Raw genomic sequence first — 13921 nt, forward strand, 5'->3', positions numbered from 1 at the left:
CAATTTTTGAAAAACTAAGTATGCAGAGTGGCTTAGAAATACCATATCTTTATGCCCACCAAGTTTCATTCGATTCTGAGATGGTGCTGCCAACCGCTGGTCGAGTTGGCGCGAAATTCGTCACTTGCTGAATTTCTGTAGGGGTTCCTTGAGTAATTTCCGGATGATGTGCTGGCGGGTTTCCCGGAGGAATTTTCGAAGGAACTTCTGGAGGAGTTTCCTGCAGATCTTCTACAAAAATTACTGGATAAATTGAATTTCAGGATAAATTTCTGGAAGAACTCTTGCCGAACTTTTTCCGGAGGACTTTCGTGAGGAATTTCTGAAGGAACTAATTGCAAAATTTTCGGAAGAACTCCTGGAAAAATTTCGGAAGAAATTACTGGAAGAACTTCAGTCAGTCATATCGCAGAACCTTTTAAATTTATTTCCGGAGGAGCTATTAAATGTGCTTCCGAATGAAATTCCGAAGGAATTTCCGAGGGAATTTCTTGAGAAATTTCCTGAAGAACTCACTGTGGAATTTCTGGAGGAACTCCTAAAGGAACTCCTGGAGCAATTTCCTAACGAACTCTTGTAAGAATTCTTATAGGGATTTCCGGAGAAATTATGAAGTAAATTCCATAAAATTTCCTGTATGTATTTCTTAAGCAGTTTCCAGAGTAATTTCCGGAGAAATTCCTGGAATATTCGAAGGAACACTTGAAGGAATTTTCAGAAGAACTACTTTTCATAGGAATTTCTAGAGGCATTTCCGGAGGAGTTCCTGGAAGTATTTCCACTCGTGGAGGAATTTTGGGAGCAACTGCTGGAAAAATGCATGAGGATATTTTAAAGTAATTCCTGTAGGAGTGGGAGAGAAATTTCCGGAGGAATTCCTCAAAAAAAATCCGAAAGAATTCATCGTTAAAATAATATTGATGAAAAAAGTTTAATGAAAGAAATAAGTCCACACACACCGTTGCTGACGACTGGAAATAATCTATCACGAAGCTGCCGACAATATTGTTATCGGCGCACAGATCTCCTAAACATTCAAAAATCTTGAAATAGCGGGAAAGACAGCTTTGGCAGGTTTTGTTCTATTATTGGCTGGGGCGTTTTTGTCGACCAAATTTTATGAAATTTGGCCACAATATTCTTTGATATGCAAAGAATGTTTAGGCCAAATTTGAGCCTAGTCAGTCATAAAAAAGCCCCTGCCAATAATAGAACAAAACCTGCCAAAGCCGTCATTCCCCCTACTTTTCTTTAAGGTTGAAAAACTGAAAAACCTGAAATTAAAAAAAATTGAAAACCTGTTAACTAAGAAACAAAATATTCTAAATTTGTTCATACTTTTATTACGAACAAAAATTCTTTATTCAAAATACTGTGGGTTGAAACGAAAATCAATAATTTGTTATCGTTGTTATATGTCGTATGTTGTGTATCGATGTTATTCAATTTAATTACATTTTAGTGTTAACGGAAGCCTGAAACAAAATATGATGTACAATTGTATATCAATGTGCCAATTTATGAGAAATAACAATTTATGAGATATATCGCACTATGGGCTCAAAACTTATGGCCAAAATACATTTCTTTTACACGCAAAACCCGTTTTCATTTTTCGGACACTTATCCTTAACCGATTTGCTCGCAACAAGTTGCATTCGACGGGGAATCCTGTCCCGTTGTTTCCTATTGAAAATCGGCCGGATCGCACTATGGGCTCAAAACTTATGGCCAAAATACATGTTTTACACGCAAAACCAGTGCAAAAAGCTCACTCATTTTTCAGGCACTTATCCTTAACCGATTTGCTCGCGACACGTTTCATTCGACGGGGAGTTCTGTGTCCCGTTGTTTCCTATTGAAAATTGACCCTATCGCATAATTCACTTATTTTTTGGGCACTTAAGCTAACCGATTTACTCGAGACAAATTACATTCGATGGAGAATTCTGTCTTATTGTGTCCTATTAAAAATCGGTCCCATTTCTTTAGAAGTTAACGTTTTCCCGAGTTAAGGCAATTGAGGATGTGATCTCTTCTTTAAAAGAAAGCGTTTGCCCAGATTAAGGCAATTATGAATGTGATCTCTTCATTGAAAGTAGGCGTTTTCCTGGATTAAGGCAATGATGGATGTGATTCCTTCTTTAAAAGTAAGAGTTTTTCCAGATCAAGGCAATGGTGGATGTGATCTTTACTTTAAAAGTAGGCATTTGCCCGGAATACGGCATAGGTGGGTGAGATCCGGCCTTTAAAAGTAGGAGTTTTCCCGGAATAAGGTAAATGTACACTACCCGCCAAAAGTATGGAAGCGCAAAAATAAGTATTGCAACACCTACTTTGAATATTGCAACACCCCCAAAAAAGTTTAGCATCACTTCAGAACTCCCATATTCCCATCGGATCTTTTCAATTTAGAATAATGGGACCTTCAACAAAATTGTTCACGACGATAAGTGCATTAGGCCGGACAATTTAGCTCCCTGGTTGCCTTGGCCACCGGGTGGACATCCGGATGCTCCGGATGAAGTCACAATTTAATAAATGCATTCATTCCAGCGAGATGCGGTTTTCATCATCTTTCGTAATCGCAATATGACAGGAAAATCAATGCTGACTGACGTTTGCTTGACCAGTTAGAGGTAGCCTCCCACTGATTCTCCGGGAGTTCCGGAACATCCGGTAAAGTGGTCAATTATTAATATTCGTCCCAGAAAGCTGCGATTTTTTCTAAACGGTTTGTGGAGGCATTGTGAGAGAAAAATCAATGAAAGCATCACTAATTGACCCCAGGTGGTCTCCCAGTATTCCTCCGGAAGATCCAGAATATCCGGTAAAGTGGTCAATTATTTAAATTCGTCCCAAAACGCTGCGATTTTTTCTAAACGGTTTGTGAAAGCATTGTCAGGGAAAAATCAATGAAAGCATAACTAATTGATCCCAGGTGGTCTCCCAGTATTCCTCCGGAAGATCCGGAAACATCCGGTAAAGTGGTCAATTATTTAAATTCGTCCCAGAAAGCTGCGAGTTTTTCTAAACGGTTTGTAGAAGCATTTTCAGAGAAAAATCAATGCAAGCATCACTAATTGAACCCAGGTTGTCTCCCAGTATTCCTCCGGAAGATCCAGAATATTCGGTAAAGTGGTCAATTATTTAAATTCGTCCCAAAACGCTGCGATTTTTTCTAAACGGTTGGTGGAAGCATTGTCAGAGAAAAATCAATCCAAGCATTACTAATTGACCCCAGGTGGTCTCCCAGTATTCCTTCGGAAGATCCGGAACATCCGGTAAAGTGGCCAATTATTTAAATTCGTCCCAGAAAGCTGCGATTTTTTCTAAACGGTTTGTGGAAGCATTGTCAGAGAAAAATCAGAGCAAGCATCACTAATTGACCTTAAGTGGTCTCCCAGTGTTCTTCCGGAAGATCCGGAACATCCGGTAAAGTGGTCAATTTTTAAATTACGTCCCAGCAAGCTGCGAGTTTTTCTAAAACGTCTGTGGTAGCATTGTGAGAGCAAAATCAATGCAAGCACCACTCATTGACCAGTGGATAATCCAGTGAAGTGGTCATATTTAATGGTTTTATAATGCATCCCAGAAAACTGCGATTTTTCCTATACCGTTTGTACAGGCAAACCTCAATGAGTCGATAATGAAGACTCGTTTAAATATCGAGACGTGGAATAGAGAATCATTGAAAATCTGTTTGAAGGGACCATCACAGTAACCCAGAATATTTTTTTCAATATGGCATATTTTGCCTCCATGAGTCGATATCGAGTCATAGAACATCAACTCATAGAGGTTTGACTGTAATAGTAATGCCAGAGTTAAATCAATGCGAGCATCTCCCATTGACGCCTGGTGGCCACCTAGTAATCCTCCGGGAGCTTTAGAATATCCGGAAAAGCGGTAAATTTCTGTAATTCAACTCAGAAAGCTGCAACATTCTGAAAATCGCTTGTTGTAAAAATGTCAGAGCTAATTCAATATTCGGTGAAGTGGTCCATTTTTTTAAATTCATCTTAGTAATCCTCCCTCGTAAGTTAGATGTAGTAATATGAAAGCAACATTTCACCACAGACAAACAGACATAACACATTGAACATTTACTCATCAAATTCATCGTCGTTCAAACACTAACGACATCTGTGGATTTCAGTTAGTTGGGCAAATCACGAACCAGATGGCGGTAGTGAGCAAACGTCAAACTCGAGCAAAAACGATGCGCGCGCCACGAGTGATCGATTGGCCAACTAATGACTATTTGAATTGACCAGTAATTCAATGAACGATGGAAATTTGACGAGTGTTATGTCTGTTTGTCTGTGATTTCACTGAGTGGTCCTCAGGAATAGACCTGTGCGCCGCCACCATCAAAATGAATTGTATGAAAATTTACCACGTCCAAATATTTTTTACAACGCCGATGGCTATTGTAGGCAGTAGGATTATGGATTTCGAACTTTTTTCCAAAAGAGCATTAACAGTAAAGTCAAGTTCAGTTTTCCAGTTTCGTCTAACTCCTGTCAGAAATACATATTTTCCACCATGTTCATATGACATTTTTCCACTTCTAATGATGCAGAATATAATCTCATTTCCGATATAGTTCATAAATCGGAATCACCTAAAATTATTTCAAACAATTTTGTAAAAATTTCTTCAGATTCAAATCAGGAATATCTTCGAGAATTTCTTAAGAACGTTGTTAAAAAAATCCTTCAGGAATTTCGTTATGAATTCTTTTAGGAACTCCTTCAGATATTCGCATAAAAATTCTATCGTAAAATCTTTCTGGAAGGGGAATTTCCCGGAGCTATTCCTGGATTTTTCTTGAGAATACCTTGAGAAATTTTTGGGGGAATTTCGAAACAAATCTATAAAGGGATATCTGGAACAATTCTCCACGTAATTTCCGCAGAAATTCCTGGTCATTTTTTGGCAGAATTCCTTGTGGAATACAAGCCCCTCCTTGTGGAAGAAAAAGTGGGAGCATTTCTGGGAGTATTTTCAGGTTAACTTCTTTATAATATTGCAAGAGTATTTCCTGAAAATAAATCGTGAACGGTTTTCTGGGTGATTTCTGGGAATTCCTGAAAGAACTTATAAAAAATTTCCAAATGGTTTTCTGGCGGAATGCGGAATGCGAAATTTCAGGAAAAAATATCGGAGATCGGAGATAGGTGGGCTTAAAAGAATTCCATGTGTATTTAGAAACGAATTCAGAGGAAATTTCTGTATAGTTCTCAAAGTAATTTATGTAGAGATTTTGGGGGATTTCTGGAGTAGGTCCTAGTGGAATTATCGAACTCCAGTGGTATTTACGGAGGAATTCCTGCAAACAATTTCAAGGGGATTTCTTGGAAGAACGGACGGAAAAACATTTGGAGGAATTCCTGGAGAAACTTCCGGTACACTTCCTGAAAAACTCCCGGAGGTATTCCTGGAGGAAATTCTTAAGTAGTTCATGGAGGAACTTCGTAAGGAATTTTCCGGAGGAATTCGGAGGGACTTCTGGAGGAATTCCTAGAGGAACTTCTTGAGGAATTCCTAGAGAAACTTCTTGAAGGATTCCTGGAGAAACTTTCGGAAGCAGTCCTGGAAGGTGAAGGATCTTCCGGAAAAATTCCTGGAAAGAATTTCTGGAGGAACTTCCGAATGAATTTCTGGAGGAGCTTCCTGAGGAATTTCTGGAAGAGCTTCCGAAGGAATTCCTGGAGGAACTTCCGAAGGAAATCCTGGAGGAACTTCCGAAGGAATTCCTGGAGGAACTTCCGAAGGAATTCCTGGAGGAACTTCCGAAGGAATTCCTGGAGGAACTTCCGAAGAAATTCCTGGAGGAACTTCCGAAGGAATTCCTGGAATTCCTGGGAGGTCTTCCGAAGGAATTCCTGGAAGGTCTTCCGAAGGAATTCCTGGAAAGTCTTTCGCAAGAATTCCTAGAAGGACTTCCGAAGGAATTCCTACAATTTTCCCACAATAGGCTTAGAAAAAGTCGCAGCTTTTTAGGACGAGATTCAAGAATTGGCCACTTCACCGGATGTCCCGGATCTTCCGGAGGAACAATACGAGGCCACTTGGGATCAATTAGTGATGCTTGCATTGATTTTTCTCTGGCAATGCTCCCTCAAACCGTTTAGAAAAAGTCGCAGCTTCCTGGAGCGAATTTTAAAAATTGACCACTTCATCGGATGTTCCGGAATTTGCGGAGGACCACTGGGAGGCCATCTGGGGTCAATGAGTGATGCTTGCATTGATTTTGCTCTGATAATTCTGCCACAATCGGCTTTGAAAAAGTCGCAGCTTTCTGTGACGAATTTCAAAATTTAATCACTTTACCGGATGTTCCGGAACTCCCGGAGGACCACTGGGAGGACGCCAAGGGTCAAGCAATCGTCAATCAGCATTGATTTTTCTGTCATATTGCGATTACGAAAGATGATGAACATTTGGCATGTCGCTAGAATGAATAGATGTATTAAGCGGTGACTTCACACGTGGTTCAGAATCCGGATAATCCGCGGTCTACCTGGTGGCCAGGGCACTCCAAAGAGCTAAATTGTCCTCTTTCGCAATGCACTTATCGCCGTGATAAATTTTGTAGAAGGTTCCACCATTCTAAATGTAAAGGATCCGACGATAAATCTTCACGAATATGTTAGTTCCGGAGTGATGCTAAACTTTTCGGAGTGTTGCAATATTCAAAGCAGGTGTTGCAATACTTATTTTTGCGCTTCCATACTTTTGGCGGGTAGTGTAAATGTAGACGTTAGTTCGTCAACACGCGACGGTTATTGTAATTCCTATTTTGGAAGTTGGCGTTTGCTTGGAATAAGTCAATGATGAATGTGATCCCTTTCTCGGAAACAGATCGGCCGTTGTGTTCGTCCGTCATTCCGAAAAATATCTACCATCAGTTTAAATTTGTTAGAACATATCTTCGACCTGCTTTATCTGTATGAAAGAAATACATCAAATAACCCTTTCTTTTTCACAGTTCCAAATTATGCCAAATGACCTTTATGCCAAAGTGATTTCATGCCAAATTGTTTGCCTAGATTCATTCGCTTGCACTCGGACGATGATCAGCCGCTCCTAACATGAATCAGATTTGCATACCTGGAGAGAAAAAATCCTCTACCGCCTCTCCTTCCCCGTCACATAAGATATAAAAAATGTTCAAACATCTGGGAGACAAAAATAAGGAACTGTTGGAATGTCTTCCAGGACATCCAGGAGGAGATTGGTCGGCTGAAGAACAACAAAGCCCCTGGGGTTGACCAACTACCAGGAGAGCTATTTAAACACGGTGGTGAGGCACTGGCTAGAGCGCTGCACTGGGTCATTACCAAGATTTGGGAGGAGGAAGTTTTGCCGCAGGAGTGGATGGAAGGTGTCGTGTGTCCCATCTACAAAAAGGGCGATAAGCTGGATTGTAGCAACTACCGCGCAATCACATTGCTGAACGCCGCCTACAAGGTACTCTCCCAAATTTTATGCCGTCGACTAGCACCAATTGCAAGGGAGTTCGTGGGGCAGTACCAGGCGGGTTTTATGGACGAACGCTCCACCACGGACCAGGTGTTCGCCATTCGCCAAGTACTGCAGAAGTGCCGCGAATACAACGTGCCCACACATCATCTATTCATCGACTTCAAAGCCGCATATGATACAATCGATCGGGACCAGCTATGGCAGCTAATGCACGAAAACGGATTTCCGGATAAACTGACACGGTTGATCAAAGCGACGATGGATCGGGTGATGTGCGTAGTTCGAGTTTCAGGGGCATTCTCGAGTCCCTTCGAAACCCGCAGAGGGTTACGGCAAGGTGATGGTCTTTCGTGTCTGCTATTCAACATCGCTTTGGAAGGGTAATACGAAGAGCAGGGATTAACACGAGTGGCACAATTTTCAATAAGTCCGTCCAGCTATTTGGCTTCGCCGACGACATAGATATTATGGCACGTAACTTTGAGAAGATGGAGGAAGCCTACATCAGACTGAAGAGGGAAGCCAAGCGGATTGGACTAGTCATCAACACGTCGAAGACGAAGTACATGATAGGAAGAGGTTCAAGAGAAGACAATGTGAGCCACCCACCGCGAGTTGGCATCGGTGGTGATGAAATCGAGGTGGTAGAAGAATTTGTGTACTTGGGCTCACTGGTGACTGCCGAAAATGATACCAGCAGAGAAATTCGGAGGCGTATAGTGGCTGGAAATCGTGCATACTTTGGACTCCGCAAGACGCTTCGATCGAATAGAGTTCGCCGCCGTACCAAACTGACCATCTACAAAACGCTCATTAGACCGGTAGTCCTCTACGGACACGAGACCTGGACGATGCTCGTGGAGGACCAACGCGCACTCGGAGTTTTCGAAAGGAAAGTGCTGCGTACCATCTATGGTGGGTTGCAGATGGCGGACGGTACATGGAGGAGGCGAATGAACCACGAGTTGCATCAGCTGTTGGGAGAACCATCCATCGTTCACACCGCGAAAATCGGACGACTGCGGTGGGCCGGGCACGTAGCCAGAATGTCGGACAATAACCCGGTGAAAATGGTTCTCGACAACGATCCGACGGGCACAAGAAGGCGAGGTGCGCAGCGGGCAAGGTGGATCGATCAGGTGGAAGATGACTTGCGGACCCTCCGTAGACTGCGTGGCTGGCGACGTGTTGCCATGGACCGAGCCGAATGGAGAAGACTCTCATATACCGCACAGGCCACTTCGACCTTAGTCTGAATAAATAATAATAATGGAATGTCTTCCATCCACCAAGGCCAACATTCACACTATTGTCTATCAGCGCCTAGCACTTCTTCTTCTTCTTCTTCATTGGCATTACATCCCCGACTGGGACATTGCCGCCTCGCTTAGTGTTCATAGAAGTCAAGACAATTTCCAATCCGAAAATTGTCTAGACCGACACCTGGGATCGAACCCAGCCACCCCCAGCATGGTCTTACTTTGTATTCGCGCGTCTTACGGCTAACGGCTAAGGAGGGCCCCATACATATTGAAATGTCTATTGAACTATATCAAGAATGAAATAAGAATCAACTGATGAATTCATGACAGAGTTCTCTGGCATTTTTCAATAAAACCAGGAGGACGATGCCTGTTCATAAATCATCTTCAACTTCATAACGAGATTCATCCATTCGAATACCAACCCAGAGCAAACCTGTCGATTTGATTACTGGGTTCATCGACATTCCCTCGTTAAACATCTCCGACATAAACCTGATGTCATTATGTTATCGCATTTGAACCACACAAAAGCCAGCACGACAATGATCATCTCTTCCTTTATCTGCATATTTGTAACAGCCATGTGCACGTCATTCAAGCCCTCCATATCTGAAGACGGAATAAGTAGGAAAATATCACTATGAATCTGATATGCTCCTCAACACTTTTATTTTTTGCTGGACATCATCACTTGTGTACGAACATATTTTCTTTCTAGAGCAAAACAGATTAAGTGCATGAGTGAGATGGTTGACCCCGCGTGCTGCCGGCGCTTTCGGAATACATATTCAAGTACTTGTGTTCTTATCTTTCACCTCCGTTTCTGCGGGAGGGCAGGTGTGATGTACTTTTTTCAACATGATAAATGAATCTTCATTAGGATCATGACAAATGTGGATGAGAGAAAAGTTTGTTCTTGGCGATAAGAAAGATGTGAACATGCTGTATTTTGAGTTATTTGCACTTTGATATGACGGATTGCATGGCTGAAGTTGTTGTTCATAGTTTTCGAGCCATGTAGGTAGGCAGAAGATTGAGAACCTTTTATTATCATCTGAAACTGTCTATACCGCTCAATGCAATTTATTCAACAAATTAGTAGGTACCTTACATAACACAGCTGAATACAAAATAAACATCAAACATAAACATTTGCCTGTGCTGTATGCAGCCATCTATTCTACAGGATCCACAGACTCTATAAACTTCCAACAAATACCACCCAAAAGCGACAACCAAATTGCCCTTGCACCCACTAAACGGACTCACCTGTCCCTGAAGATAGCTGCTCCTCAGTTCACCGACGATCGTTGCCGCCGGACGGAGGAAACCGGCCTCGAACCGTTCCAGGTCGCCGTGGAAGGTGCACACCAGCAGATCCCTCGCCTGTCGGACCAGCACCGGCCGTGTGTGGTCCGCGTAATCGGGATACAGTGGCCCAAAGTGCTGGTCTATCAGCTTCTCAATACCGTTCGATGATAAACTGTTGTTGCCCAGCATGGCGGATGGTGGCGGCGATGGCAGTATGAGGGGTCGAGCCTGGCGTCCCGGTTGCAGGGGGGGTACATGGAACGAAAATGAAGAGCGAAAAAAGGAACATCACCATCGGATAATATAGCAATCATTTATCAAGCGGTTTAAGTTGATGCAAATTTTTGCGTGCTTTACATCGTAATAACTAGCCACTTTTGGCGATGACGTACACGGGAAAGTGCCCAACATGATTTTTTTTAGAAGGCAATAATTTGCACACGCACAACAATTTCATGGCAAAATTTTCCTAAGAAATTCAAAAGAGTTTAATTCGGAAAGAAAATCTGGAGATTTGAAACATGGATTTTTTCCAAGGAAAATCAGAAGAAATTTTCTTGGAAGTTCAGAATTCCTAGGTCATTAAAAAAGATTCCATCTAGAAATTCATAAGAATTTATACTGAAAAAGTGACGTATGCGCAAAATAACAAAATAAAATTTTCCATTTCTGTTCGATGACTACTACTCGTTTACACCATTTTTGATAAATGGTGTAAATATCTTTTTTTTTTAGATGACAGCAATTTAGAAGAATCTCCTCCTTCTTTGAAAACTCAGATGATTTTTTTTTAATTTCAGGTGAATTTACTCTAAACGTACAGAAGAATAGCCTCCACTGGAAATTTGAAGGAATTTCGGACTCACCTCTGGAGAATCAAAGAATCATTCATTCTAATTATTTTCCAAGAAATCTCCAATAGACCCAAGTAATGATTTATCCTACTTCTCTTAAAAAAAATCTCGGGGGCAAAAAATATCAAAAAAATATTAGAGAAATTTACTGATTATGGATCGACTGTACGTTTTAATTATATTTATTGAACGGCTACTCAGTTTTACAACGACTTCACAACGGGTTAATCATATACCCGACGATTCGACAGGGGGATGGTGTCCTTTTTCCTTTGAAAAAGACACAATCCCTTGTCGAAACGTCGGGTAAATAATAAACTCGTTGCAAAAATTGTAAGACTGAGACTGAGTTCAATAAATATAAATATTCTTCTTATTATTGGCATTACATCCCCACACTGGGACAGAGCCGCCTCGCAGCTTAGTGTTCATTGAGCACTTCCACAGTTATTAACTGCGAGGTTTCTAAGCCAGTTTACCATTTTTGCATTCGTATATCATGAGGCTAACACGATGATACTTTTATGCCCAGGGAAGTCGAGACAATTTCCAATCCGAAAATTGCCTATATAAATATAAGAGAAATAAAAATCAATCCCTACATACACCAACGTTTACATAGTCTTCACTAGGGTAGTTCTATCCCTCTGGCCACACGAAAAGAAAAGAGATCACGAAGTCCAAGTGAGCTTTTAACATAAGTAGCTCAACTTGTTTACTCAGCTGCTGCTGCCTTCCATGTCTGTCGATGTCGATCAACTCCGATATCAGCTTCCGCACAGATAGTGCAAATTATGTGAATAACGTGAGCTCCGTCCGAGATGTTTCGCAATTTCCCTCGAAGCGAAATAACTCAACCAAACCAGCAACCAATGTTCTCAAACTTGATGTTTCGTTACACAATTGATGCTCTGTCACATCTTTTTTATTGGGCCAATCAAACCAAGTCATCTCTGTCTGTTAATCGTAATCGGCAGTCTCATTCAATCGCACCGAATGCATCCGGCGCAGAGCACCTTACTTGACATTTTTAATTGATTTGACTTCCAACGACTAGTTGCGTTCGCTGCACTTTACGATCAGTTTCCTGCAGATGCACAAAATCTCTCACTCATACGTGAGAAGATCCAGGATTGGAATCACTAACCAACCTGTCCACGTCTAATTGATGTAGTTTCATTCTGAACTGAAGGGTATGCGATGGTAGGAAAATCGAAAACGATAGTAAGGGAACGAAATGTAAGTTTCCTTCAATCTAAATTCCACAGGGTTGAATTTATTTACTAATAATTCTCAATTATTGAACACGAAATATTAGGAGTTCCAATCATCTCCACACTGAGCAAAAAATATTCTTCTCCGTGGAAAATTCAGAACAAATTTATAGATTAATTGTTGGAATAATCGAAAGATTTTCCGTAGAATTCTTGAAGGAAGCCACAGAGCTGCAGGGGGAAGAAATTTCTAGGAATATTTCCGGGGAATTCTTAGAGGAAATTCCCGACGAATTTCGAGGGGAATTTATTTGGGAAGTTTTGAAAAAAAATTTGGGGCAACCCCTGGACTGGAAAAATTTTCGGAGAAGTTCGTTGGTAAATTTCTTTAGGAATTTATTGGAGAATTTAAGGAAGAAGTCCCGAGGAAATTCCCGATAGAATTCCTGGAGGGAATTTCTGTAGGAATTCCTGAAATTTTCGAAGCAATTTTTGAGATAATTTCCGGAAGAATTTCTGAATGAATTACCGAGCGAGTTTCTTTCAAAATTTCTGAATAAATTTTCATGGGATACACTTGAGGATTTGTCCAACCAATTTTCGGGGGAATTTCTGGAGAGATTTTTGGAAGACTTTCCGAGAGAATCCCTGGAGAAAATACCAGAGTAACTCCTGAGAAAACTTTGGGACGAATTTCTGGATGAATATCTGGAGAAATTCCCGAACTAGTTTTCAGGAAAAATTTTCACAGGAATGCCTGAACTACTTCCTGGAGGAAAAGTGGTCGGGGTTCAGCCAAAACGCAACAAGCGGCTTTTTGACTGACTTGTGATATTTTGTTCGTGCAAGGACAACGGAAATCGTTTCATATCAATTCAAGCGTACATTTGCAATAGGATATCCTTATTTATTGGATTGAGGGATATCCGATACAATTTGCGATCAAATAAATCTGCTAAACGAAAGTTTGGGCAGAAAAATGGGTGATTTTTCGTTGGCGCTTGGTGCGTTTTGGCTGAACCCCGACCAAGTCAGAATCTTGTGAGAAAATTTTCTCTTGAATGCTAATGATGCTAACAACAACGCTGCACACGTCTTCCATGCGAAAAAATTTATGGCAGTCTCTCCCTCTAACGCGTGCTTGTGATTACCGGCAGCAACTTTCTGCCGTCGCCAAAAGATGATGTTTTTCATTTTGAAGAAAATTCGTCTCGACCTTGAATGGTGGTCATGAAAAGAGCCGATTTATTTTCAATAATACGCCTCTCCAATCACTTACAGCAACAAAACTAAAATCAGAATCTTGAAAGAATATTTCAACCAATACTATAAAAGTTTTTTTCTCATAAAATGCTGGTCTTGCAAATGCCTTTCAATGATGCGCCTTTCTACTCACTGCGACCAATTAGTCAGAATCTTGCGTTAAAATTCCACTTGACTGCTGCTACTGTCCGAAGACCATTCGATGATTTTCTGCCACCATTTAGAATGTATTTCCATGATCGCCACTGATGTCGCGGTACCGCAACCGACGCCATTTTAGCAATCAACCCTTTCTTCCTGTTGTTGATCCTGAAAAGAACTGATTGTCTTTTCTCGAGCGCCTTTCTAATCATTAACAGCAACCGAACGATGGTCCGAGCATTGCGTTGAAATTTCACTTGAATGCTACTGCTGTCAGCGGCGGCTACTCGACGATTTACTTTCTGTTGAAAACGCTACTACCGGCATCATCGTTGAGAGAGCTAAGTGCTGCTGTGCTCTCCATAAAGTCTTAATTGAA

The 13921-nt window shown here is 41.3% G+C and overlaps 1 protein-coding gene across 2 annotated transcripts in view; it reads right to left on the reverse strand.

The window, feature by feature from the left end:
- The window catches only part of LOC134211362 (uncharacterized), a 712214-nt gene that overhangs the window by 335469 nt on the left and 362824 nt on the right, over positions 1-13921 (reverse strand). For both annotated transcript variants that reach the window (XM_062688149.1, XM_062688150.1), the window contains one exon: positions 10029-10298. In XM_062688149.1, coding sequence (XP_062544133.1) covers positions 10029-10298 — 270 coding nt within the window. The remainder of the gene's footprint in view (positions 1-10028; positions 10299-13921) is intronic.

The sequence above is a fragment of the Armigeres subalbatus genome, chromosome 2, assembly GCF_024139115.2.
Source record: "Armigeres subalbatus isolate Guangzhou_Male chromosome 2, GZ_Asu_2, whole genome shotgun sequence".
Classification (NCBI taxonomy): domain Eukaryota; kingdom Metazoa; phylum Arthropoda; class Insecta; order Diptera; family Culicidae; genus Armigeres; species Armigeres subalbatus.